General features: G+C 44.4%; 1 protein-coding gene and 1 long non-coding RNA gene across 4 annotated transcripts in view; one reads left to right on the top strand and one right to left on the bottom strand.

The window, feature by feature from the left end:
- Positions 1 to 57: 57 nt before the first annotated feature.
- LOC139535648 (uncharacterized) lies at positions 58 to 3,505 on the top strand. Its single transcript, XR_011667172.1, has 2 exons — positions 58 to 1,266; positions 3,094 to 3,505. It is a non-coding gene; the product is annotated as an uncharacterized lncRNA (long non-coding RNA).
- A 10,054-nt stretch (positions 3,506 to 13,559) lies between these two features.
- Positions 13,560 to 26,385, bottom strand: part of LOC139535643 (prickle-like protein 2) — a 112,372-nt gene continuing 99,546 nt past the window's right edge. For all 3 annotated transcript variants that reach the window (XM_071335255.1, XM_071335257.1, XM_071335256.1), the window contains 6 exons: positions 23,843 to 23,956; positions 23,539 to 23,676; positions 21,642 to 21,845; positions 17,333 to 17,519; positions 15,364 to 16,212; positions 13,560 to 15,103 (listed from right to left, as the gene is read on the bottom strand). In XM_071335255.1, the coding sequence (XP_071191356.1) occupies positions 14,181 to 15,103; positions 15,364 to 16,212; positions 17,333 to 17,519; positions 21,642 to 21,845; positions 23,539 to 23,676; positions 23,843 to 23,956 (2,415 nt within the window). In that variant the 3' untranslated portion in view covers positions 13,560 to 14,180. The remainder of the gene's footprint in view (positions 15,104 to 15,363; positions 16,213 to 17,332; positions 17,520 to 21,641; positions 21,846 to 23,538; positions 23,677 to 23,842; positions 23,957 to 26,385) is intronic.

Genomic DNA, 26,385 nt, shown 5'->3' with positions numbered 1-26,385 from the left:
TCAAGGGCACATCGGCAGATTTTTCACTTAGTCAGCTCAGGGATTTGAACAAGCAACCTTTTGGTTACTGTCCCAACACTCTTAACCGCTAGGCTACCTGCCGTACCTGATAGATCAGTTTCTGTATGGATTCACTGCAGGTAGGCCTATGTGATATTGCACCTTCAATTTCATGCAGATTAGTTTAATCGAAGGATCATTATGCCATGGTAAAATAGAATCCCAGAATGACCTTGTGTTTTACAGCGATAATACCAATATATGTTTTAGTCTTGTTTGTGAACCTCAGGTTTAGGAGCAAATATCCACGCACTATACCTGGGTGAGAGTTCACCCTAAAAGATAACGGCATTGTAACACTAACGTCAGCTACCTTTGACTCCATTGGTAAACTGTCATGACAATTTGTTGGACTAAGGTAAGGTGCTATTTTTGAATTTCAACATTTCACTGAAAAAAATAAGCATCAAGCATCACACTAAACGTGTAGCTATCAATTTGTGCCAAATCGGATATCCTGAATATGCTCTGACTTGAGGCTTTGTCTCAACTTTCTCAGAGAGATTCTTGGCTGTGAAAATAGCTGGAACATCCTACTGTGTGTTCCAACATGTTTCTCTGTGGTACAGCTGCTGACAAATGCCCTTCTTTCCAGAAGCCCCAAGATACTCATTGATAGAAAAGGGCAATGCAGAGGCTTGCAAAGAAGTTAGGTTGTTTCTTCATAGTCACTGAGGCTGTCCAAAGGGCTTCATACTCAGAACATTGAGTAATGTCTGTGCAAATGTACAAATTGGAATTACAGTATTTGCAGTCATTCCTGTTCAACTTGCTTTTGGGTGTATTATATGTAGATATAAATGTATGAAGGAAAATAAGTATAATTCATGTAATAGTCATTGTCAGCACTGTATCTATATACATACATTGGTATTATTAAACATAGCTTACAGATGGCACCATGCGTGTATAGCTGAATGAAAAGTAAGTACAGCTAAGGAGACATTACTCACCTATTGTATCTTACTCAAAAACAATATATGTTCCTCTGTCCTGTGTTATGTGTGTGGTTTCCCAGCTCTGCAGAGTCTGTGGGGTAGGGGTGAGTACAAGCTGGAGATGGAGGAGATGGTGTTGGAGTAGGCTGCCATAAAGGGCTAGGCCTCTAAGAGTCTACTGGAGCTGCTGAGAGACAGAAGCTTCCGATGGCAGCTCATCACCATGGTGGTGGTGTACAGCCGCATCCAGTTCTCTGGCATCACTGCAGTAAGCACAGCAAACACCACCTTCTGTCTTTTATCCCATATCTCAGGCGTGGGCAAACTTTTTGGCTTGAGGGTCATATCGGGATTTCGAAATTCAACTGAGTTCCGCACAGATTTTTGCGGGCCAGAAAAATGTCTGTTATTTCTGCATACTTTCTATCTAGTTTTAGACGTTCAAGTGTGGCCAGGAGTGTTTTTTTAACCCAAAATAATAATTTCCCACAAAAACATTATTATTATTATTCTTTACAAATCCCTCACGGACTCCATTTAATCGGCTGTCAGGCCAGATGCTGCCCACGGGCCGTAGTTTGCCCACCCCACCCCTGCTATACCTAGAGTACATCCTCTTCTTCTTTCCACCCTCTACCCTCAGATCAGTGTGTTCTCCTTTGACAGCTTCAAGGAGGCAGGCATCCCCCTGAATAAGATCTGCTGTGTAATTTTAGGTGTTTTATCTGAGGTCCCCACCTCCATCATCTGGGTGTGTCGCTGGGGAACATGGCCTACACTACAGGGGGTATACTACGATACCCCTCTGCAGTGTTGTAGTAATCAGTCCAGTCTCGAGATCACATATTGAGAGGGTCCCTCTGTAACTTCTACAAAGCATGTGCCCTGGCTAAAAAGGTTCAAAGTAGTGTACTTCTTAATTAACTTGAAAATGTCACTGGTTAAGTGGTCATTAGACAACCATGATAAGGACTAATAAGTTAAAGTAATCAGTGAACAGTACAGGAGAGTGACCCTAGGGAATGAAACACTGTCCCAGTGCAGGAATCCTGCCCCTGTGCATACCGTAAAGGAGCTCCGCTAGGTGGAACATGTTTGTCACTAAGATGTGAATGCCACTCCTGAAGTCCTAAACAATAAATCATGTGTGAGCTCCTCTGGCTTTGCCATCCCCTAGGTGGAGGGAGGGAGGGAGTGATGGATGGGGAAGGTTCCGGACAAGTTCTGTTGTGTGCAATCATTCCCAGGGCCTGCTGATAATGCATGTGGGAGGAGAGCACTACTCTGGGGGGCTTTGGGGCCGTGTCTCCCATCATGATATTAATCACCATCACTCTCAAACTGAAGGTGAGGTCTTGACCTTTCAACTCTCCTGCACTGTGACAAACTTACAGTAAGAGGACCTAGGGGATGATACGTGGAAGAGATAGTTTTGCTCGAAATACCAACATTACATTGCTGTGATCATCAATGGGTGATTGGTCAGATGCATCCTTCCCTGTTGCCTGTGGTATTCCTAGCTCGAGTGTTGCCATCTCTCACACAAGATATTTATCCAATCATGCCAGCCTGCAGCGTTTGTCTTCACTGGAATCCTGTGCTGGGACTAGTCTTCCCCTTTCTTATTGTAAGTCTATAGCCCATCATCAATATACTGCACCTCTATATGTATTCAATACATGTAGGACAGCAGAACACTTTGGAATGAAGTATTGTTATATAACACTTTTTTATAATGCTTTCAAAGTTACCAATTGAGATACAATAAGATTTCCTGAACACAGTTCATATTGTTCTGCACTATGAAAGTTTGATACCCCAGAGATACCAGGCATACAGTAATTCCATACTTTGAACATCATATTAAAACCCTTTTCTATCATCTCAGTATTACTTTTGTTCAGACAGTCTGTGTAAAAAGCTGAGCTCTAATTTAGGTACCAGTGGAATTATATAAAAATTGAAAGGCTTCACATAGCCACGAGTAGAACAATAGGCCAGGACTATTTAATCACAGGCTCTCAGCCAACCCTCCAAGTTGTTCCCCTGGCTATTGTAGCGCTAGGAACTCACCTGCCTCTTCTCTTAACCACAGGAGCTGCTCAAGTCGTTCAGCTTCGTGCTGTTCACCTGCATGTGTCTGTTGGCGTCACTCTATGTCTTCTTCTACCAACTGGAGACCAAGGGGAAAACCCTCCTGGAGATCTCAGGGAGTTTATAAACACCACTCTGTGTGTAAAACCCCTCTCACATGACAAGACCCTGGAGACAAAGTTAGGAAAACTGTTGGAAGCAAAAGAACTGAGATGTATTATACTCTGTCTGAGTTGTTTAGTTTGTATTTTAGTATTGTCCATCCTATATATTTATACACTTTGCATTCATAAGCCATATACCATATTCAATAATAATATGTAAAAGTGTTATATACCTGAATGAGTTTTATGGACCGATTGAATATAATAAAATGCTGTTTATTCTGATTTCTTTCAAAATCCCTTTTCAAATAGTGGTTCAATTACTTGTTATTTCCAACTTTTGTTATATGACGTCAAAGAAAGCTATATGGTCTAATGTTCTTCTGTTTTCCTGAGGTTCATAGTAGGACATTTCTAAGACAAATATGCACTGTCTTTCTCTCTCAATTTATCATATACACACACACACATGCACCACATAAAATCCACCCCAAGTCTGATTTCTTGCAGACTCATTAGTAAGAACCCTGTAGACTTAACCGATACCCATGGCCAACGCGAGGGACTCCCTCAGCCTCTTAGCTGGCTCTTTGTCCATAATGATGTGGCTGGGTCTTTGAGGGTTGGCTTTTCCAGTACGGTCCTTGAGCTGTTGGCTCTTTGAGGGGCTCCCCTTATCACTGGCTGCCAGCTGCTGCTGGGCACAGGGTCTTCATTAGCAGTTAAACGTGCTGGGTGCACAGCCCCCTTTCGGGGATGGGAAATGATTGACATTATCTTGGCTGGGGTGAGATGGTGTATCGGCGTCCCTCTGTTTGCATTGTCTCTAGAGGGGATTAACTAGAGGATTAATTAGAGCTACCATAGTGACGCCTAACCGTCTTTCCCCATAGACCTGCCTGCCTGGTCACTGCCTGGCATATGGGCTGCTTTTACTGTTTAATGGAAAATGCTGACACTGGGGTAAATATCATGGACACATATAGCAGGTATTTCAGTCTGAGCATTTGTGCCAAATAAAGGGTTAGACTTAGACCAAACAGTTTCCATGACACATGCAATGTGCTATATCTAAACTGTAAACTAAACTGTCAATAATAGTAGATTGATCTTGGGAAGATGAACGCTCAATTTTTGCATATGTAAGTGTGAGGGATAGACAATATTGGTTTATTATCTCTAGTGCTGTAGTAAAATATAAAAAGATATAACAACTTTCTAGTGCTGTAGTGACATCATATTCTCGACAGATGGCAGAGTTTCTCTGCATTGTGAAAACAACTTGATTCAAGGCATGATAGCACAGAGTTGAATCTTCTACAGTAGGTAAGGAGGACATTACTGAACCATGCCGTGGCACTGTAATACATTCATACTAACATATTAACATCTTCTCTGATGGCATTAGTGATAAAAATAGGTTTGGTTGACTGATACTGCTTCTCAATGCGTCACAATACAACAATACTGTATGTCTCTGAGAATGTATTTACTCTTTACTCTTATCCCTACTCCACCATGTTGAGCGCTCAGGAACAATATTGCAAACAAAACCTGCAAGGCATATTCATGGTAGTTCCGTAAAATGACCTAGTTTAGATGTACGTGACTGCAACCTTTCATATAGACTCCTGGCCACACTGATATATAGTACCTCAAACTTGTTTGAATTGTTCAGTGACAGTTTAAAGACTATTTAAAAGCACAAACTAGGATGGGACCAAACAACGTAATGGCAACCCTGTACGAACCACTCTGAGTAATGAGTGCCAGCCTGGTGGTGAATAAAGAAAATTATGTCCTGGAAGAACATCACAGACACTCTCTGCCTCATTTACATCTGAGGACTAAAGTGGTCCACCCATCAATAGAGAGGGGGAGGGATAAAGGGAGAACGAGAGATAGAAAGAGAGAGAGGGGGGTAGAGAGAAAGCGAGGAGTGTGTGAGCGATGGAGAATAATATGATGTAGTTGTGGTGATTTAGTACAGGTGGCACACAGATGGGACCTGGATCCGTTAATGAGTCACTGCCAGAGGGCCTGGTGACGTGACATCATGAACCAGACGGAACCCTCTGGCACTGCTGGATAAAGGTACCCGGTGTGCCACTCCACATTACCATGAGATGCTTCCCAGTCGTTTGATCTGTGGATTACTACCCACCCCCAAGCTGGCACAGTTTCACTGTGGATGTGGCAGATCAGGAAACAAGACATTATTAAATATTTATTTAACTAGGCAAGTCAGTAAAGAACAAATTCTTATTTACAATGACGGCCTACCCATGCCAAACCCTAACCCGGACGACGCTGGTCCAAGTATGAGCCCCATATATGCTGCATGCAAATTTAACCAGGATCGCAGAATGATTATATTACTGATGTAGAGCTGTAAATATACACTGAGTATACCAAACATTAGGAACACCTTCCCTCAGAACAGTGTCAGTTTGTCAGGGCATGGACAACGGTGTTGAAAGCGTTCCACAGGGATGCTGGTCCGTGTTGACTCCAATGCTTCCCACTGTTGTGTCAAGTTCATTGGATGTCCTTCTGGTGGTGGAACCCAGCAGCATTGCAGTTCTTGAGACAAACCGGTGCGCCTGGCTCCTACTACCATACCCTGTTCAAAGGCACTTACATTTTTTTGTCTTGTCCATTCACCCTCTGAATGGTACACATACACAATCCATATCTCAATTGTCTCAAGGTTAAAAAATCATTATTTAACCTGTTTCCTCCCCTTCATCTACAATGATTGAAGTAGTTTTAACAAGTGACATCAGTAAGGGATCATAGCTTTCACCTGGTCAGTCTATGTCATGGAAAGAGCAGGTGTTCTTAATGTTTTGTACACTCAGTATATATTATACATGACATGATGGCCGATAACCACTTTTATTATTGTCCAACCTAGTAGACTAATACCTACTGAGATGCAGGTTAAAGCCTGGATTAAAGTGAGAGTTAAAGCAAGGCTGTGGATGGAAGACAGGGCAAGGGCCAGGGTTGAGGATGAGGCCTGGGTTGGCACTAACCTTAGGCTGATGTTTGGGGTTGAGCTGAGGTGAGGTCCAAGTCTTACCTGCTATGATCTTGACTGGAACACCTCATAATTGCTCACGTTGGTATGTAGGTAAGTAGCTGGAATGAGACGTGGGTCCAGTACTGTTTGTCCCAGGTTCTAATCTGAAACTGGGTGAGAGTTAAAGCAGTGAGGGCTGGTGGTGGGGGGATGCCCAGTGTGCATGGAGGTGTAACAGATGGCGTTAATACCAAACAGAGGGCTTACTGTCACCCTGTATTAAAGGGATACTTCAGGATTTTGGCAATGAAGCCATTTATCTACTTCCCCAGATTCAGATGAACTCGTAGAAACCCTTTTTATGTCTCTAACATAAACGCAATGACTGGAAGTTAAAGCAATGACTGGAAGTCTAACTGCTAGCATGCAAGTAGATACCATGGACTTCCAGTCATTGCACTAAGGCTAGTTGGCATTGGCTCTACCTATAACTTTCTTCATACGGGACAGACACCTAAAATTGGTATCCACAAGTTCATCTGAATCTGGGGAAGTACAGTACCAGTCAAAAGTTTGGACACACCTATTCATTCAAGTTACAATTTTTTACATTGTAGAAAAATAGTGAAGACATCAAAACTATGAAATAACACATATGGAATCATTAGTAGCCACCCTTTGCCTTTGACAGCTTTGCACACTCTTGGCATTCTCTCAACCAGCTTTACCTGGAATGCTTTTCCAACAGTCTTGAAGGAGTTCCCACATATACTGAGCACTTGTTGGCTGCTTTTCCTTCACTCTGCGGTCCAACTCATCCCAAACAATCTCAATTGGGTTGAGGTCGGGTGATTGTGGACGCCAGGTCATCTGATGCAACATTCCATCATTTTCCATCTTTGTCAAACAGCCCTTACACAGCCTGGAGGTGTGTTAGGTCATTGTCCTGTTGAAAAACAAATGATAGTCCCACTAAACGCAACCTGGTTGGATGGTGTATTGCTACAGAATGCTGTGGTAGCCATGCTGGTTAAGTGTGCCTTGAATTCAAAATAAATTACCAACAGTGTCACCGGCAAAGCACCCACACACCATCACACCTCCTCCTCCATACTTCACGGGGGGGAACCACACATGTGGAGATCATCCGTTCACCTACTCTGCGTCTCACAAAGACACAGCAGTTGGAACCAAAAATCTCAAATTTGAATTCATCAGACCAAAGGACAGATTTCGTGTTTCTTGGCCCAAGCAAGTCTCGTCTTCTTAGTGGTGTCCTTTAGTAGTGGTTTCTTGCAGCAATTTGACAATGAAGGCCTGATTCATGCAGTCTCCTCTGAACAGTGGTTCTTGAGATGTGTCTGTTACTTGAACTCTGTGAAGCATTTATTTGGGCTGCAATTTCCGAGGCTGGTAACTCTAATGAACTTATCGTCTGCAGCAGAGGTAACTCTGGGTCTTCCTTTCCTGTGGCGATCGTCATGGCGCTTGATGGTTTTTACGACTGCACTTGAAGAAACTCTAGAAATTTTCCGGATTGACTGACCTCCATGTCTTGAAATAATGATGGACTGTCGTTTCTATTTACTTATTTGAGCTGTTCTTGCCATAATATGGACTTGGTCTTTTACCAAATAGGGCTATCTTCTGTATTCCACCCCTACCTTGTCACAACCCAACCGATTGGCTCAAACGCATAGAGAAGGAAAGAAATTCCACAAATAAACTTTTAACAAGGAACACCTGTTAATTTAAATGCATTCCAGGTGACTACCTCATGAAGCTGGTTGAAAGAAGACCAAGAGTGTGCAGAGCTGTCATCAAGGCAAGGGTGGTTACTTTGAAGAATCTCAAATATAAAATATATTTTGAACATTTTTCTAGTTACTACATGATTCCATGTGTTATTTCATATTTTTTATGTTTTCACTATTATTCCACAATGTAGAAAATAGTAAAAAAGTAAGAAAAACCCTGTAATGAGTAGGTGTGTCCAAACTTTTGACTGGTACTGTAGATAAAGAGCTTCATTGCCAAAATCCCGAGATAAACACACCATCCTCATCAACACACCATCAGGACAGCCAAAGTCTCTCATGCACAACTATGTGAAGGAGTGGGTCCAGTCTTTTAGGAGAGGACTCTGCATGGTCATCAGAGAAGGAAATCCCCTCCTGCCCTCCTGAACCTTAGGCACGATTATGGACTTTAGTCAGCAGAATATAGCGAAAGCCTGCAAATCTCTCTTTATCAATATAATCAACATCTGAGGTTGACAAATTGCGGAGTTGAGCCTTTGATTGTTTTATCTCTTTTCGCCTTCCAACAGTCACTTCATCCCACATTGATTCATCAATCCCAATATCAGTTACTATCAAAGGTCAGGTATTAGGCTACCTATATCGCTGTGCAGTGTGTGTGTGTGGACTGACACTGCGTTGTTATGGTGACTTCTTACCATGGTAATTGGACACACATGACGAGGGGGAGATGGTCAGTAAACCCTCAGCCATTCCTGTCACGCGTCTTCTATTCACCAGCCTGGGCCCCCGTGTGTGTGTATCTATATGCTGTGTGTGTGTGTGCAGAGTGTGATAACACACCAGCATTCTTCAGTTGTAAATAATTGAATCAGGCTATTTAAGTCCCCTCAGAGTGGAGCTGTAATTCGGTGCAGTTTTGCTCTTAAGGACCGGTAATTATGCCTGTTAGGGACTTCCAATACATCTCAAGACCTTCACTTCTTTCTCCAAGTAGGGAACAAATTACATCTGTGCTGTTAGACATGTCGGGACAAGGTGCTGTATGAAAAGGCACATTTTCCAATGAATATCCGGTGACCAACTTCCACATGTGTCCACATTATCACATCATAATGTGATCTAATGTGATCTAATACTAATCATAATGTGATCTAATACTCTATTGCTATATACAGTATCAGTCAAATGTTTGGACACACCTACTCATTCCAGGGTTTTTCTTAATTTTTTTACATTGAAGAATAATAGTGAAGACATCAAAACTATGAAAAAACTACTACATGGAATCACTACTACATGGAATCATGTAGTAACCAAAAAAGTGTTTTATATTTGAGATTTTTCAAAGTAGCCACTCTTTGCCTTGATGACAGTTTTGCACACTCTTGGCATTCTCTCAATCAACTTTATCATGTAGTCACCTGGAATGCATTTCAATTAACAGGTGTGCCTTGTGAAAAGTACATTTGTGTGTTTTCTTTCCTTCTTAATGCCAATCAGTTGTGTTGTGATAAGTTAGCGGTGGTATACAGGAAATGGTCAGTCAAACCCGGAAAATTTCAAGAACTTTCTTTAAGTGCAGTCGCAAAAACCACTGCACTATGATGAAACTGGCTCTCATGAGTTCCGCCACAGGAAAGGAAGACCCAGAGTTACCTCTGCTGCAGAGGATGAGTTCATTAGAGTTAACTGCACCTCAGATTGCAGGCCAAATAAATGCTTCATGGAGTTCAAGTAACAGACACATCTCAACATCAACTGTTCAGAGGAGACTGCGTGAATCAGGCATTCATGGTCAAATTGCTGCAAAGAAACCACTGCTAAAGGACATCAATAAGAAGAAGAGACTTGCTTGGGCCAAGAAACACAAGCAATGAACATTAGACCGGTGGAAATCTGTCATTTGGTCTGTCATCAAGGCAAAGGGTGGCTACTTTGAAGAATCTAAAATATACAATATATTTAGATTTGTTTAACACTTTTTTGATTACTACATGATTCCATGTGTATTATTTCATAGTTTTGATGTCTTCACTATTATTCTACAATGTAGAAAATAGTAAAAATAAAGAAAAACCCTTGAATGTGACCAAACTCTTGACTGGTATTGTGTATGTAAACGAATGATAAAAAGTAATTATTGTGAATTATAAAAGTCATTATTTTGAGGACACTCAAGTGAGTTAACACATTCTGTACTCTCTGCCTCTGGGATCCCAGCAGAGCCAGGAGAGTTCTCCATCTTTATGTCTCAGCTGTCCATCTGACCACCATCCCATGTGCATACCTCATAGTTTACCAAGACACAGCTTAGTGTTTTCAGAACAGAACCGTCTCTGACACACTAGAATAGAAAGATGTGTTCTGTGTGCATCGCTGGGCAATGTGGTAGTGTTAACAGTCATGGTCATGATCCAGGAACAAGCTCTGGGATTCAGACTCTCTCTGTGTTTCATCCAATGAAAACCTCTGTCTTCTAACTTTAGCGTTGTCACATGACCCTGAGTGCCGTGCATGCCTGGGCCAGTGGAATGTGAGGAACATTGGTTAATTGGCTGTCACATTCTAAAGACATTCTATTTATAGTAATCTGAATGCTCTTCATGAGCCCTAAACTGAAAACAAGAGACTGCCAGTCAGAAGCACAAACAGACATAACAGATATACCTTGGTTAGCAGTTTCCACAGTAACAGGTGGTCTATCACAAAACTGAAGTGCTAGACTTCTTTTCACTCTCTTTGTTGGCCTGGAGTACTTTAGCTTCATTTGAAATATGTAATAGTCATTAGCTTTGGCAGGATCAACTTAATTCTACAATTAATATGCAAATTGAAAGACAAGCTTTTCTCGAGTTGGCATGCTTTGGATGTTACATACTTTTGACACATACCGTGCTTTTCACAAGCCCTCATACAAACACCATATGATAAACACGTATAGAAGTATCCAAACCACATTCGCGTAAGAGTGTACTGTGTAAATATGACATGGACCACGACATTCAGTAAGACAAATAACATGTTAGAACCACTAACTAGAGCCATATATTTAGAATAAATATATGGGTCTGGATACAGGTCATTGATCATACTGGGTTGAGTGAGTTTATCAATCCACAGAGATGTGTGGTCTCTCCAGTGGGTGTATTCTGCCCAGAGTCAGCCAGTCCCCAGTGGACCAAACCACTGTCCTGCATCAACACAACTCAGGGATTATCCTCTATGGTGCAGCCCAGAAAGCATATGGCCACAATCTGTGGCACTTCTGACAGCATCTTAGCTCTGCTTTAATTAAACACATGGAAAACCCACAGACTCTCTCTCAGCGCCAAACCATCGACACACTGACTGACAGTACAACCCCTCTGTCCTTGGGAAATGCCCTGCAGGTCTGAGAAGAATTCAATTCATTAATATGTGAATGAATATATGGGTTGGGTTGATGAAGTAAGACTGTGCTCTGATGAGTTTGAAATTAGTTTCTGCTGCCCGTTGAATGGAAGCCATGTGTTCAGTTAGATCAATACGCAGATGACTGGAGATAGAGGCTTTATACTTGTGTTTTCCAAGACTCATTACTTTGGAAACAATGATCCAGTGACAATGTGCATCTCAGCAGGTATGAGTTAGGCAGTGGCAGCAGGGGCGTCATGGACCCATTATTTTAGAGGAGGGAAGAAGTATGTGACGATGGGGTGGTCCAGAGATTTTTGCATTTTTCAAACACCTGAAACAGCTTCTTCCTGATATCTAGAGCCATAATCATTACGCATAATTATATGCAAATAAATATGTCTATTTTTCTGCATAGGTTACCTAAGCATATCTCTTTACCTGTTCAATTGTCATTTAAACCAAGTAAAGAAACTATGCTTTTCTGGTAAAATCTAGGTAAAAGATTGCAAGGAATGTGAGTTTGAGTACATTTAGCAATTGCTTGCTTTTCTAAAGTCTAGCAACCTTGCTAGCAGGCATGCCAGCTAAGATAGTTAGACAAGCTACTCTAACTTGATTGATAGCCTGAAATGGCTTGGCGGCTAGTTATGATTTTGGAAGATTGGGAACATATCTAGCTGGCTAGCTAAAGCCAACTTAATAAAATTGCTAGGTGGCTAGTATTACAGAGAAACAACAAAACATTTGTAATATATTTATTCATCAAGAAGGAATCAATAGGCTAGATAGCTTGATCACATTCATTTACAAACAAACCTCCTACCCATCACTGGCAGCTCAAATCAAATCAAACGCTGTGTGTGTGTGTCACTCTACTCTCTCATCCTCCTCCTTCTGAACCTAGTCCAGTCAGTGTGCCCCCTCTGTAAAATACAGCTGACAAATATTTTTACAAACAATTATGATATAACGTGGGCTTAAAAATTAAGTAATTCATTTGATAACTGAGAAATACAAAAAACAAGACAAATCTGGGCATGACACCAGTGGCCTAGGGGCCCAGTAAAAAAGGCACAAAAAATACATAATCGCTCAGTTGTCAGGACAGTAATGTGTCTCATGTTTGTGCAGCTGTTTTGGTCATAACAGTCAACAAAATGAGAACTCCTGACCACCGCAAAGTATATATGAACACTGGAAGACATGCCATCTAAAGGAACCCACATAAACACACTAATCCACCCAACATGTCAGTAGCATACCCCTGGGCAAGAACTGATTGAATCAACGTTGTATCCACATCATTTCAAACACCCAAAATCAATATGACGACGTTGAACCAATGTGGAAAATGAATTGGATTTGCAAAAAGTAATCCGTGTAAGGGAATTTTGTATTTTTTTCACCAAAATGTTTACCAAAATCAAATGACATTGTGATTGTTTTGATGATTTCACGTTAGTTGACAACTCAACCAAATGTAAATCAAAACTAGACGTTGAATTGACATCTGTGCCCAGTGGGATTGGTCTTCACTCACTTTTAATCTAGTGTGTGTAGTTAAATACCTGGTTTTGAGACCTGCGTAGAAGGGAGGGTGTGGACTGGAGTCCACCCAGTTTACGGGGCCCAGAGACTTAGCTACTGTAATCCTCTGACCACATGGACATCAGACACAAGCCAATTTAGAACCCTGTTACTTCACCTTTCAAACACAAACTTGACCTGGAGCTCGTCCAAGTGTAAATGTAGAGAATGAAAACGATGAGAGAAGTAAATTACTCCTGTTGTTTTGATGTAGAGGTTGTATTCATTGAGGAGATAGCTTGTGAATTACAAATTGTACTTCAGTAAAGCCCATTTGAATCCCATCCATATATCTATTCATGCGTTAATCCATAGAGCTGCATCAGCAGCACATTATCTGGGTTTATGATTAGCTCACTTACAGCTCACAGACATCTGTTTGCAAACAATGCCACAAAAGCCCAATAGTCACAGTATCACTTCATGACCTCATGGGGGAATGACATTTACTGAGCGGTGACTTTTTAAATCAGCGCTTTTGCCATGTTTTCATTCATTTATGTGTTGAGCAGATGGAGAGGGTGACTGTTCACTGTCAGACAAATGATCACAAGAACACGCCAGTCTCTAGTGAGGGAACGGACACCTGTCATTCTCTGTCTGAAATACTACTTTATTCCAATGCAGGACCACATCAACAAATTACAGGCATGCATTTTCTATTCCTACATTATAGATATTCAATACATAAATGATTCTATCCATACAAAATATAAAAATATGTGGGACCTCATTTACATAGTATTTACATTGCTTCCTTAATTTAGTGAATTTATTCATTCATTTACTTATATACAGTACAGCCTATAAACTTGAGTACAATAGTATATACCTAAATCACATTGCATGAAAAAGCTGGACCTTACTGAATTGTCTGTACCTTACTGTTGCTGCATGGAAATTACATTATTATTACGATTGCACGTTGGCTTTGATAAACATGGTGACAGACAAGCAGAGTGCAGTGTGAGTCAGAGAAATATAATCAATAATCAGGATAACTTGTTCTGAAATGTTGTTCTGAAATGGATAAACATGCAAAACATTTGTGCTGTCAATGGTTTACCCAACTGCATATCAAAACACTGTCAACCTCACAATACTCAACAACTTCAGAAGAGTGTCTGCTTGTCTTTTCTGAACAGATTAACTATGTTAGTGTATACTGGGAGAGGGAGGGCACTTTCTCTTCACTCTTTCCATGGTGCGAATTTTAAGAGATTATGCAGTTCTTGCTTTTCCGGCGTTTGCGGGTGTGCAGCTGTCCCCCTCTGCCACTCATTTGGTGCGGTCCGCCCACCCCTGTGGAGCTGTACTTGTGGAGGAGCTCCTGGCTGCTCAGGTACCTCAGCTGCACGGGCCTAGGAATGGGCTCTCCCAGGAAGTAACCCTCGTCCTCCGACTCAGACGATGAAGAGCAGGTGGAGCACCACTCGTCCTCATCCTCGTAGTCGTCCCAGGAGTAGGGCCCGGCGAGACGGCGGTGGGCACTGGGCTTCTGCAGGGTGAGGTCAGAGGTGGTACGAGGGCACTGCCTGAATGGCTCCGGCCCCCTGCACCTCCCCCCCGCACTCCCAAATGAGTCCCTAGCGCCCCGCGGAGGGGGAAACTGGTCATAGTCCTCTCTGACTCTCAGCTGGGGCCTCTCCCTGCGCTCAGCGGCTAGGTGCAGGGCGTTCTCCGAGCGGGAGCGTCTGGAGCGACGGGAGCGGTGGTGATTGTGTCTCCGGCGCTGAGGGGTGTCTTCAGGGGCAGCCATGCCCGGGCCCTCTCCTCGTCTCCGCGTGCGCTCACTGATGGGCGGGAGGCGGGCAGCGTTGGCGCTGCTCACCAGGCTGACCCTGTCCTCCTCCTGGTAGGTGAAGCCGGCTGGCAGGTGGCTCATGCCCATCCCCAGGCTTGGGGGCTCACAGTACTGCAGAGGGTACTGCACCTGCACCGGGGGCTCCAGCTCCATGTAGGGCTGGCCTGGGGTCAGGCTGTGCATGGAGTCAGAGCTGTGGAACTGGACAGAGGAGTTGAGGGTGCCCATGTTGCTCTTCTCTGACACGTTCATGCCAGAGTCTTTGCTCAGGTCGGGCATGGAGAAACGAGACAGGTGCTCCTGGCGCTTCCCTCCTCCATCTGCAGACGTTCCTTCAGAGAAACAACAGGCGGGTTAGTCAGTGGTTAACTTCATCAGTTATCCTAATTGTTATCATTATTACGTCAATAAATCTCATAACCATTGACATAATAGACATTACACTCTTATGAGAAAGGCATACAGTATGTAATTAGCTTTGGATCGGTTGCAGTATTCTGTGAGATATAAATGTCCTAAGCAGTTAAATATATTGCTTCAAATACAATCACATGAATTAATCTTCCCGCCATGGTGAATTTGGAAGAGTTACCTGTAGCGTTGGACAGGGCCAGTGACTCCATGGAACCCCTGGGTGTCTGCTCTAGGGGAGTGAGCTGCTCCGTGAAGCTAAGTGCGCTGATGGGGTTCCTGCTGCGCCCCCGCTGGGGAGGCCCCACCTCCCCGTCCCTCTGGAACACATGCAGACTGACCGAACGCTTGTCAGAGAAGCCGTTGTGGTAGGACAAGCCATGGGGTACGTCAAAGCTTTGCTGGGGTTTCAGTTTGGGGGGGTAGTAGTCCTCTGAATCCTGATGGAACCAGTTCTCATTCATAGAGCGGCCTTTCAGGGCTGAGATGGGCGGCCTCTTGTTGACACCCGTCTCCTTGGACCTGTGGTTTGGTTGGTTGCCCTGCCCGGGGGAGGTGGAGTTATATGCAGTTCTGACGTTGCATTGGCTGAGCAGATGGAGTGGGGTGGGTGTTGCTGTGGGGTCTGATCGGCCCTCGTAGGGGTATGTGTCACCCCCCTGTCCCTGGCTCTTCCATGCGGGCGGCTCGCGGGTCAAACTGGGCGTCTGGCTGGACAGACTCAGCAGGTCCATCTGTAAGGAGAGAGGGTCCACGTCACCCGAACACCTCCCCGCCTGGCCCCCGTTCTTCCCAGCCTTGGAGCTGCGGCGGGACTCTCGAGTGGAGCGTGCGCTCTGGAAGGCGGAGTCTGAGGAGTCTGACCCGTTAGGCTCCTCCCCCAGACTGCAGGAGCGCGAGCAGAAGATCTGTCCATGTTTGGGCAGGAAGGGGCGACCTAAGAGGGAGCTCTTACAGCGGGCACAGCAGAAACAGCCCTCTGTGGCGTGCCAGTGCTGACCGTCATATGTCATCTGGCCCTGGTCAATGCCTGAGGGACAGAGGGAAAAACACTTATAAGCCAAAATGTTAATGAAAAGGACCCAATAATCTTTACTCTTTTGCTCTGTAATGAGTCAATGCCTGCAACAGAGAACCATCAAGACTAATCATTGTGGAAATACTGTAGGTGCGGAATGTGAACGATAAAGTGCTATAAGCAGCAAGGCAAATTAAGGCTAATCAAATACAAAACATCAGCTAAATACTCTAGAGGGAGAACTCCCTTATCAAAAGATATAGATACCATCCATAAACTGGAAAATGTTCCAACTCCATTTTAATAGGAAATGAGTTGGAAGTTCTAAGTAAACCTGAGTGAAGAAAGGCCCTGGGGCTACAACACTTAGCTGAGTTTAGGGGTAAACTCATTATGTAACATGCATTGCATTTTAAGTATGTTTGCAGTTGCCGGGGAGAACAGTCCTCAGCTAATGGCTGCCATCTGGTTTCAAATGGTTTCTGATGGTTTCAATTTATAATCAGTATTACTCAAATACTTTCTGTATCCTGTATAAGAAATAATTACAGAGCTCCATGTCTGTTTGCTGAGGGCCGTGCCAGATCACAGCTGGGGATCCTGTTGAGGGATAAGCAAGCGGCTCTCTGGACTGAGAGGAAAGCACAGAGGTGGCACTGGCCCCACTGGTGATAAGGCGCTAGGTTTGTCCTGCTTGGTTTGGTTAACGTACAGAAAATGACCTTATGAAAATGTATATCTACTGAATCCATTTGAAATTGTTCACCCACTGATCTTTTCCCCCTTTGTGAAAATGCTGTTGAGTTCATCTAGTCTGTTTTAAAATACGCTACTTGTATCCGTGTCGTGAGGTATCTGCATGCCAGTGTTGCGTTAAATCATAGACGGTTAAATTCTACTAAAAGCATGTAATCTTTGCAGCCATGCATATTTCTCCCTGAAATGTTTCTCCAAGCTAAATCCAGGTCATTCCTCTGTTCTTCTTAACATTACTGAAATCTTGCAGCTGAAATAGCGTCCTATTTGTCTTGCTTGACGTATGCCAGTGCTTTAGCTCTCTAGATTACGGCTCGTGTTGTTGGATCTAGGGCCCTGCGTTGGCTCTGGTGGATGGGGTGGGTGCGTGGCGTACCGATGTGTTCCCCACAGGAGTCACAGTACTCGGCGTAGAGGGACTCGAAACAGCTGCAGCAGTAGGGCCGGCCCTCCTTCATGATGTACCGCTGGCCGCCCAGCACCGTCTCACACTCGAAACAGCAGAAGTGCTTCATGTGCCAGTGCCTGCCCTCCGCCTCCGTGCACTCGTCTGCAAAGATGATCTACAGACAGAGAGAGGAAAGAGAGGAGAGAGGACGGTATCCTTTATTATGCTGCTTTTCTCTGAGGCGAGGCCCTGCTCACCCTATTACAGAGAATGACAGGACAAAGACTCAAAGGCCTGGCTGCCTGCTACCATAGCCCCCTCTCTATCCCTCCTCCATACTGACAGACACTGTCCTACTGTATTACACCATCCACTCTGTCCCCTCTTTGGGATAATGTGTATGGAGATCTACTGAAAATCAATGTTTAATTATTCCCATGTTGTAGCAGTGTATTTCAAGACACCAGATAGGAAAACAGAGGAGGCCTATGTTTAAATCATCTACTGTTTCGCATGGCAGTTAGTGTCACTAGCCCTTATAGTAGTCAATATACTATTTGTTTTACTTCTGTTATATGTGTGGATGAGTATGGGAAGGCCTAGACATGTTTGAGTCTCAGAGAGGATTACTGGGGTCCGGCACATAACGAAAAACTTTACAATTGACATATATTTAAAAACATTAACATGTAGTGTGTGTACATCTATCAGTTACACATACATGTCAGTACATACACACAACAAGTAGGTCACATGGGGAGAGGCGTTGTGCAGTGAAGACTTCAAGTATTGCTTTATTAGATTTTTAAAAACCAGGCTTGCTGTTCACTTGCGCTATATGAGATGGAAGAGAGTTACATGCACTCATGGCCCTGTATAATATTGTACGTTTTCTTTAATTTGTTCTGGACCGGGGGACTGTGAAAAGGCCCCTGGTGGGGTAAGTGTGTGTGTCAGTGCTGTGTGTAAGATAACTATGCAATCAATTTGGAATTTCCAACACGTTTCTTATAAAACCAAGAAGTGACACAGTCAGTCTTTCCTCAACTCTAAGCCAAGAGAGACTGGCGTGCAGGGTACTAATATTATACCTCTGATTACAATGAAGACCAAGACGTGCAGCTCTGTTCTGGGCCAGCTGCAGATTTTTCTTGCTGCGCTTGACCATATGACTGGACAATAATCACAATAAGATAAAAATAGAGCCTGCAGGACTTGCTTCTTGGAGTGTGGTGTCAAAAAAGCAACACCTTCTCTTTCCAAACATTGAATCTATAGGTTTTGACCATGACAGTTTACAATCTAAGGTAACACCAAGTCATTTAGTCTCCTCAACTTGTTCAACAGCCATGCCATTCATTACCAGACTCAGCTGAGGTCTACAACTTAGGCAATGATTTGTACCAAATACAATACTCTTAGTTTTAGAGATGTTCTGGACTAGTTTATTACTGGCCACCCATTCCAAAACAGACTGCAACTCTTTGTTAAGGGTTTCAGTGACTTCATTAGCTGTGGTTGCTGATGCGTATATGGTTGTATCAGCAGCATACATGGACACACATGCTTTGTTCACCCACAACTCCAACATTAAGTTTCCAGATGACGACAGTGGTAGGCCTGATCACCGACAACAATGAGACAGCCTATAGGGAGGTCAGAGACCTGGAAGTGTGTTGCCAGGACAACAACCTCTCCCTCAACGTGGGCAAGACAAAAGGCACTTATTGTGGACTACAGGAAACGGAGGACCGAACACGCCCCCATTCACATCGACGAGCTGTAGTGGAGCGGGTTGAGAGCTTCAAGTTCCTCGGTGTCCACATCACTAAGGACCTATCATGGTCCAAACACACCAACATTGCTGTGAAGAGGGCACGACAACGCCTCTTCCCCGTCAGGATGCTGAAAAGCTTTGGCATGGGCCCTCAGATCCTCAAAACCGTATACAGCTGCACCATTAATAGCATCTTGACGGGCTGCATCACCATTTGGTATGGCAACTGCTCGGAATCCGGCTGCAAGGTACTACAGAGGGTAGTGCGTACGGCCCAGTACATCACTGGGGCCGAACTCCCTGCCATCCAGGACCTCTTTACCAGGCGGTGTCAGAGGAAGGCCCTAAAAATTGTCAAAGACTCCAGCCACCCAAGTCATAGACTGTTCTCTCTGCTACCGCACAACATGCGGTACCGGAGCGCCAAGTCTGTAACCAAAAGGCACTTAAACAGCTTCTACTCCCAGGCGATAAGCCTGCTGAACAGTTAATCAAATTTCTACCAGGACTTTATTAATTCATCTTAATTGTTTCGCACTGACTCTATGCACACTCACTAGACTCTACCCACACACTTATACATACTACACCGATACTCCAAAACACTACACACACACACACACACACACACACACACACACACACACACACACACACACACACACACACACACACACACACACACACACACACACACACACACACACACACACACACACACACACACACACACACACACACACACACACACACACACACGACTCTATCCTGATTGCCTAGTCACTTTTACCCCTACATACTGTATTACCTCAACTACCTCATACCCCTGCACATTGACACTGTACTGGTACTCCTTGTAAACTCAGCAAAAAAAGAAACGTCCTCTCCCTGTCAACTGCATTTATTTTCAGCAAACTTAACATGTGTAAATATTTGTATGAACATAACAAGATTCAACAACAGACATAAACTAAACAAGTTCTTCAGACATGTGACTAACATAAATTGAATAATGTGTCCCTGAACAAAGGGGGAGTCAAAATCTAAAGTAACAGTCAGTATCTGGTGTGGCCACCAGCTGCATTAAGTACTGCAGTGCATCTCCTCCTCATGGACTGCACCAGAGTTGCCAGTTCTTGCTGTGAGATGTTACCCCAGTCTTCCACCATGGCACCTGCAAGTTCCCAGACATTTCTGGGGGGAATGGCCCTAGCCCTCACCCTCCGATCCAACAGGTCCCAGATGTGCTCAATGGGATCGAGATCCGGGATCTTCGCTGGCCATGGCAGAACACTGACATTCCTGTCTTGCAGGAAATCACGCACAAAACGAGCAGTATGGCTGGTGGCATTGTCATGCTAGAGGGTCATGTCAGGATGAGCCTGCAGGAAGGGTACCACATGAGGGAGGAAGGTGTCTTCCCTGTAACGCACAGCGTTGAGATTGCCTGCAATTACAACAAGCTCAGTCCGATGATGCTGTGACACCGCCCCAGACCATGACGGACCCTCCAACTCCAACTCGGTCCCGATCTCGGTGTAACGCTCATTCCGTCAACGATAAACGCAAATCCGACCATCACCCCCTGGTGAGACAAAACCGCGACTCCTCAGTGAAGAGCACTTTTTCCCAGTCCTGTCTGGTCCAGCGACGGTGGGTTTGTGCCCATAGGCGAAGTTGTTGCCAGTGATGTCTGTTGAGGAGCTGCCTTACAACAGGCCTACAAGCCCTCAGTCCCGCCTCACTCAGCCTATTGTGGATAGTCTGAGCACTGATGGAGGGATTGTGCGTTCCTGGTGTACCTCGGGCAGTTGTTGTTGCCATCCTGTACCTGTCCTGTAGGTGTGATGTTCAGATGTACCGATCCTGTGCAGGTGTTGTTACACGTGGTCTGCCACTGGGAGGACGATCAGCTGTCCGTCCTGTCTCCCTGTAGCGCTGTCTTAGGCGTCTCACAGTACGGACGTTGCAATTTATTGCCTTGGCCACATCTGCAGTCCTCATGCCTCCTTGCAGCATGCCTAAGGCACGTTCACGCAGATGTGCAGGGACCCTGGGCATCTTTCTTTTGGTGTTTTTCAGTCAGTAGAAAGGCCTCTTTAGTGTCCTAAGTTTTCATAACTGTGACTTTAATTGCCTACTGTCTGTAAGCTGTTAGTGTCTTAACGACCGTTCCACAGGTGCATGTTCATTAATTGTTTATGGTTCATTGAACAAGCATGGGAAACAGTGTTAAAACCCTTTACAAAGAAGATCTGTGAAGGTATTTGGAATTATCTTTGAAAGACAGGGTCCTGAAAAGGGGACGTTTCTTTTTTTGCTGAGTTTATATAGCATCGTTGTTGTTCTTATTGTGTTACTATCGATTTTTTTAATTTAGCAAATATTTGTCTTACTTTTTAACTTTTGGGAATGGGCTCACAAGTAAACATTTCACTGTAAAGTCTACACCTGTTGTATTCAGCGCATGTGACCAATACAATGTGATTTGTGTGTGTGTTTAGCAGGGTCTGCTCCTACCTCGTCGCAGGCGGAGCAGCGTGGTTTGAGTCTCTCTGCGTGGTGCCGACCACAGTAGATCTTCCCTTCCTGGTAGAAGTAGATGAGGTCCACCAGCAGCTCGTCACACATGCTGCACACGAAGCAGCCAGGGTGCCAACACACGCCGTGGCCTGCACGCGACGCAAACACTGCAATGTCACCTCCGTTTATCTGCCCTCCACACTGGTAGAGACAGAGAGAGAGAGACAGAGAGAGAGAGACAGAGAGAGAGAGACAGAGAGAGAGAGACAGAGAGAGAGAGACAGAGAGAGAGAGACAGAGAGAGAGAGACAGAGAGAGAGAGAGAGAGAGAGAGAGAGAGAGAGAAAGACAGACAGAGAGAGACAGAGACAGAGACAGAGAGACAGAGACAGAGAGACAGAGAGAGAGAGACAGAGACAGAGACAGAGAGAGAGAGAGAGAGAGAGAGAGAGAGAGAGAGAGAGAGAGAGAGAGAGATGGTAGAGGAGAGCGAGAGATGGTAGAGGAGAGCGAGAGATGGTAGAGGAGAGCGAGAGATGGTAGAGGAGAGCGAGAGATGGTAGAGGAGAGCGAGAGATGGTAGAGGAGAGCGAGAGATGGTAGAGGAGAGCGAGAGATGGTAGAGGAGAGCGAGAGATGGTAGCGGAGAGCGAGAGATGGTAGAGGAGAGCGAGAGATGGTAGAGGAGAGCGAGAGATGGTAGAGGAGAGCGAGAGATGGTAGAGGAGAGCGAGAGATGGTAGAGGAGAGCGAGAGATGGTAGAGGAGAGCGAGAGATGGTAGAGGAGAGTGAGAGATGGTAGAGGAGAGCGAGAGATGGTAGAGGAGAGCGAGAGATGGTAGAGGAGAGCGAGAGATGGTAGAGGAGAGCGAGATGGTAGAGGAGAGAAAAAGGAAGCAGCGAGAGGAAGATTTGAAGAGGAGAAAGGTACAGGGAGTGGGAATGAGGGGGCGAGACGTTGAGAGATGGTAGGGAGGGGAGAAAGGAGGGGGAGAGTGTGAAGGAGACAGAGGGACATTTAGATGGGTGGGACAGAGACAGAAAGGGAGAGAAGAGAATCAGATGATCTAACTGGCACACAGACCTGTTACGCATAGAGGTCAGCCAGGGGAGGGAATTCAATCAATACACACCCTTAGAACAATGTGCTTCATCACACACTCACTCCTGTGGTTGTCTGCTTAGCAAGAAACACAGTGAGTAAAACATGGATACAAACAGGGCATAAGCATAACAGAGCACTGCAGACCTGCCTCAGGTCAGTAAGGGAATGACTGGGGGCTGAGTGTGTTCCTGAATGAAAACAAATGTGGTGTAGACTAAAGCAACATCAAGATTTGTTTATCTAGACTGCGATGTACCTTCAGGAGATCGAATCTGGAATTTGTACGTTCCATGGCACAGTATAACATAAGGTGAAGAGTTAGGATCAAAAACACAGCATCAAGGATCCTATAAGCCGTCAGTGTGTCTGTGTGACATTTGTTCTGGCCAAGCTACTGGGAGAGATGAGGGAAAACACAGACAGGCAGATCTACCACAGTTGAGAGGCTGGGTCATGACTTGAATGTGAGGCTCCATTTTATCAGCTTCTTTTAAAAATGTCAGCTGAGCTCTTCACGGGGTGAATCACAATAAAAGACAGGAATATCACTGGGTACTGTCAGATTCTACCACAAAAGAAAGGCGAGTCCTTCGCCTATACAGTATTTTCTTTGATCACTTTTGTAAAGTGTTTTTTCGTGTGAGAGATGGCTATACGCGTATTTCTATCATATCCATCCAACTATGGCCACCCCTGTATAACCTCTACCATGTGTCTGTCCTACCTCTGCCCTTCTCGTGTGAGTGCCTGTGAGTGAACCAGTCCCATTCCTACCGGAGTTACCGTACCTGCTCACAGATCGCTCCAGTCATCGTCACGGGAAATGGTCTCACATTGCCGCGGCCCAGATTCTCCCGTTTCCGTTGGTTACTGAAGAGTTTGAGCTCCCTCTTCTCTTCATCGTCCAAAGTGTTACAGTAACGCACCTGGAAAACACAGAGATTATTCAACATGTAATAAAGGGCTGTAGAGACAAACACAAATGATCCAGAGTTAGAGACACTAGAGAGTTAAGATGTCACGGTGACAAATGCCCACTTCCCAATATCTGTGTGCCCGGGGGGCAGACGGGAGGAGGGATAAGGGTCTTACCTCATTGTCGTGGGGGGGCAGCTGATGGAGGAGCTGTTTGATGCGGTGCTTCTCTCCTGGGCTGTTCACATAGGGAACCTTGCCCTCGGGCAGGGAGCTGTAGTAGTGATGAACCTGACGGGAGAGAGACCAGGTCGGGTCAGGCCACTACCACTAATACTAGTGACATGGTACAGATTGGCCCATAAGTGGCAAATTAACATTTATTGGAACCCTATAGGCTATATGAGTAAGGAAGAAAATGTCAAAAGTTTGGACACACCTACTCATTCAAGGGTTTTTCTTTATTTTTTATTATTTTCTACACTGTAGAATAATAGTGAAGACATCAACTCTATGAAATAAACACATATGGAATCATGTAGTAACCAAAACAGTGGTTACTACCACTTGAAACTCCTTCCACAGGAACATGCATATGCAGTACATACACACACACATTACAGTAATGAACCGTGTGTGTGTCAGACAGAGGCTTAACGCTCATCTCGCTATTCAAAATGACTGCTACATTCTTTACATTATGCCGGCCAACAATGAATGTCATCTTGGTGAAATGTATTAGTCTTTCAGAGTTACACAGGGGGGAAAGCAGAAATTCGGGACCAGTGTTCATCAATGGCCGTGGTTTCAGGAGCATCGAGCGCCAGAAGACGGAAAGAGAGAGTGGGACGGAGGGATTAGGGCGCCAGAAGTACAGGAGAGGCAATTAATATGTGCTGACCACAGGGCCACAGGTAGCCAATTTTAATGGCCCATCTATCTAATGAATGGATCTTTGGACTGGAACCTGTCAGCTTTGTCCTTGGGTGCGGTACCAAGGGCCTGCCACCAAAACAACATGGATAACCCTGAATAATGAAGAAGCCTTCTGCATTTATTCACTGCAACAAAGATATACATATTGAAAGCCTCTGACGTCCAAACTTAAAACAAAACACTCTGCAACATGTTCTATGACAGCAAATCTGTGATTCTTGGAAATAACACGAGGTGCACTGAGAAACGGTCTCTCAAACCCCCCCCCCCCCCCAAGAGCCAGTAAGGACGAGCAGTTTTGGATAATAATAATAATAATTAGGCCATAGAAACTACACTGAACAAAAATATAAAGGCAACAATTTCAAAGATTTTACTGAGTTACAGTTTATATAAGGAAATCAGTCCATTTAAATAAATTCATGAGTCAGTATCTGGTGTGACCACCATTTGCCTCAAGCAGCATGACACATCTTCTTCGCATAGAGTTGATCAGGCTGTTGATTGTGACCTGTGGAATGATGTCCCACTACTCTTCAATGGCTGTGCGAAGTTGATGGATATTGTCGGGAACTGGAACACACTGTCGTACACGTCGATCCAGATCATCCCAAACATGCTCAATGGATGACATGTCTGGTGAGTATGCAGGCCATGGAAGAATTGGGACATTTTTAGCTTCCAGGAATTGTGTACAGATCCTTGCGACATGGGGCCATGCATTATCACGCTGAAACATGAGGTGATGGCGGCGGGTGAACGGCACGATAAAGGGCCTCAGAAACTCATCACTGTATCTCTGTGCATTCAAATTGCCATCGATAAAAAGCAATTGTGTTCGTGTCCATCTGTCCGGTACAGTAGAAACCGGGATTCATCCATGAAGAGCACACTTCTTCAGCGTGCCATTGGCCACTGAAGGTCAGCATTTGCCCACTGAAGTCGGTTACGAAACCAAACTGCAGTCAGGTCAAGACCCTGCTGAGGATGACGAGCACGCAGATGAGCTTCCATATGACGGTTTCTGACAGTTTGTGCAGATATTCTTCAGTTGTGCAAACCCACAGTTTCATCAGCTGTCCGGGTGGCTGTTCCCAGATGATCCCACAGCTGAAATAGCTGGATGTGGAGGTCCTGGGCTGGCGTGGTTACACGTGGTCTGCAGTTGTGAGGCCGGTTGGAAGTAGTGCCAAATTCTCTAAAACAATGTTATAGGCGGCTTATAGTTGAGAAATTAACATTCCATTCTCTAGCAATAGCTCTGGAGGACATTCCTGCATGCTCCCTAAAAAGTTTAGACATCTGTGACATGGTGTTTTGTGACAAAACTGCACATTTTAGAGTGGCCTTTTATTGTCCCCAGCACAAGGTGCACCTGTGTAATGATCATGCTGTTTAATCAGCTTCATGATATGCCACACCTGTCAGGTGGATGGATTATCTTGGTAAAGGAGAAATGTCTCACTAACAAGGATGTAAACAAATTAGTGCACAAAATCGGAGAGAAATAAGCTTTTTGTGCGTATGGAACATTTCTGGGATCTTTTATTTCAGCTCATGAAACACTTTACATGTTGCGTTTATATTTTTGTTCAGTGTAAATGGCCTCAGATTGAATCTTCTCTCTAATTATACAGAGACTATACAGCTTTTAAAGGATAAATCTAATAGCAGGGTTTATGTTAGAAACCAACCTCCCCCACAGCTGTTTTTCATCTCTGTTCACGGGAGAGACTGACAGTGTCTAAGACACAACCAAAGACCAATCCTGACACACTATAACA

This window comes from Salvelinus alpinus, chromosome 12, assembly GCF_045679555.1.
Source record: "Salvelinus alpinus chromosome 12, SLU_Salpinus.1, whole genome shotgun sequence".
NCBI lineage: Eukaryota > Metazoa > Chordata > Actinopteri > Salmoniformes > Salmonidae > Salvelinus > Salvelinus alpinus.
This window is presented reverse-complemented; position numbering and strand designations above follow the sequence as displayed.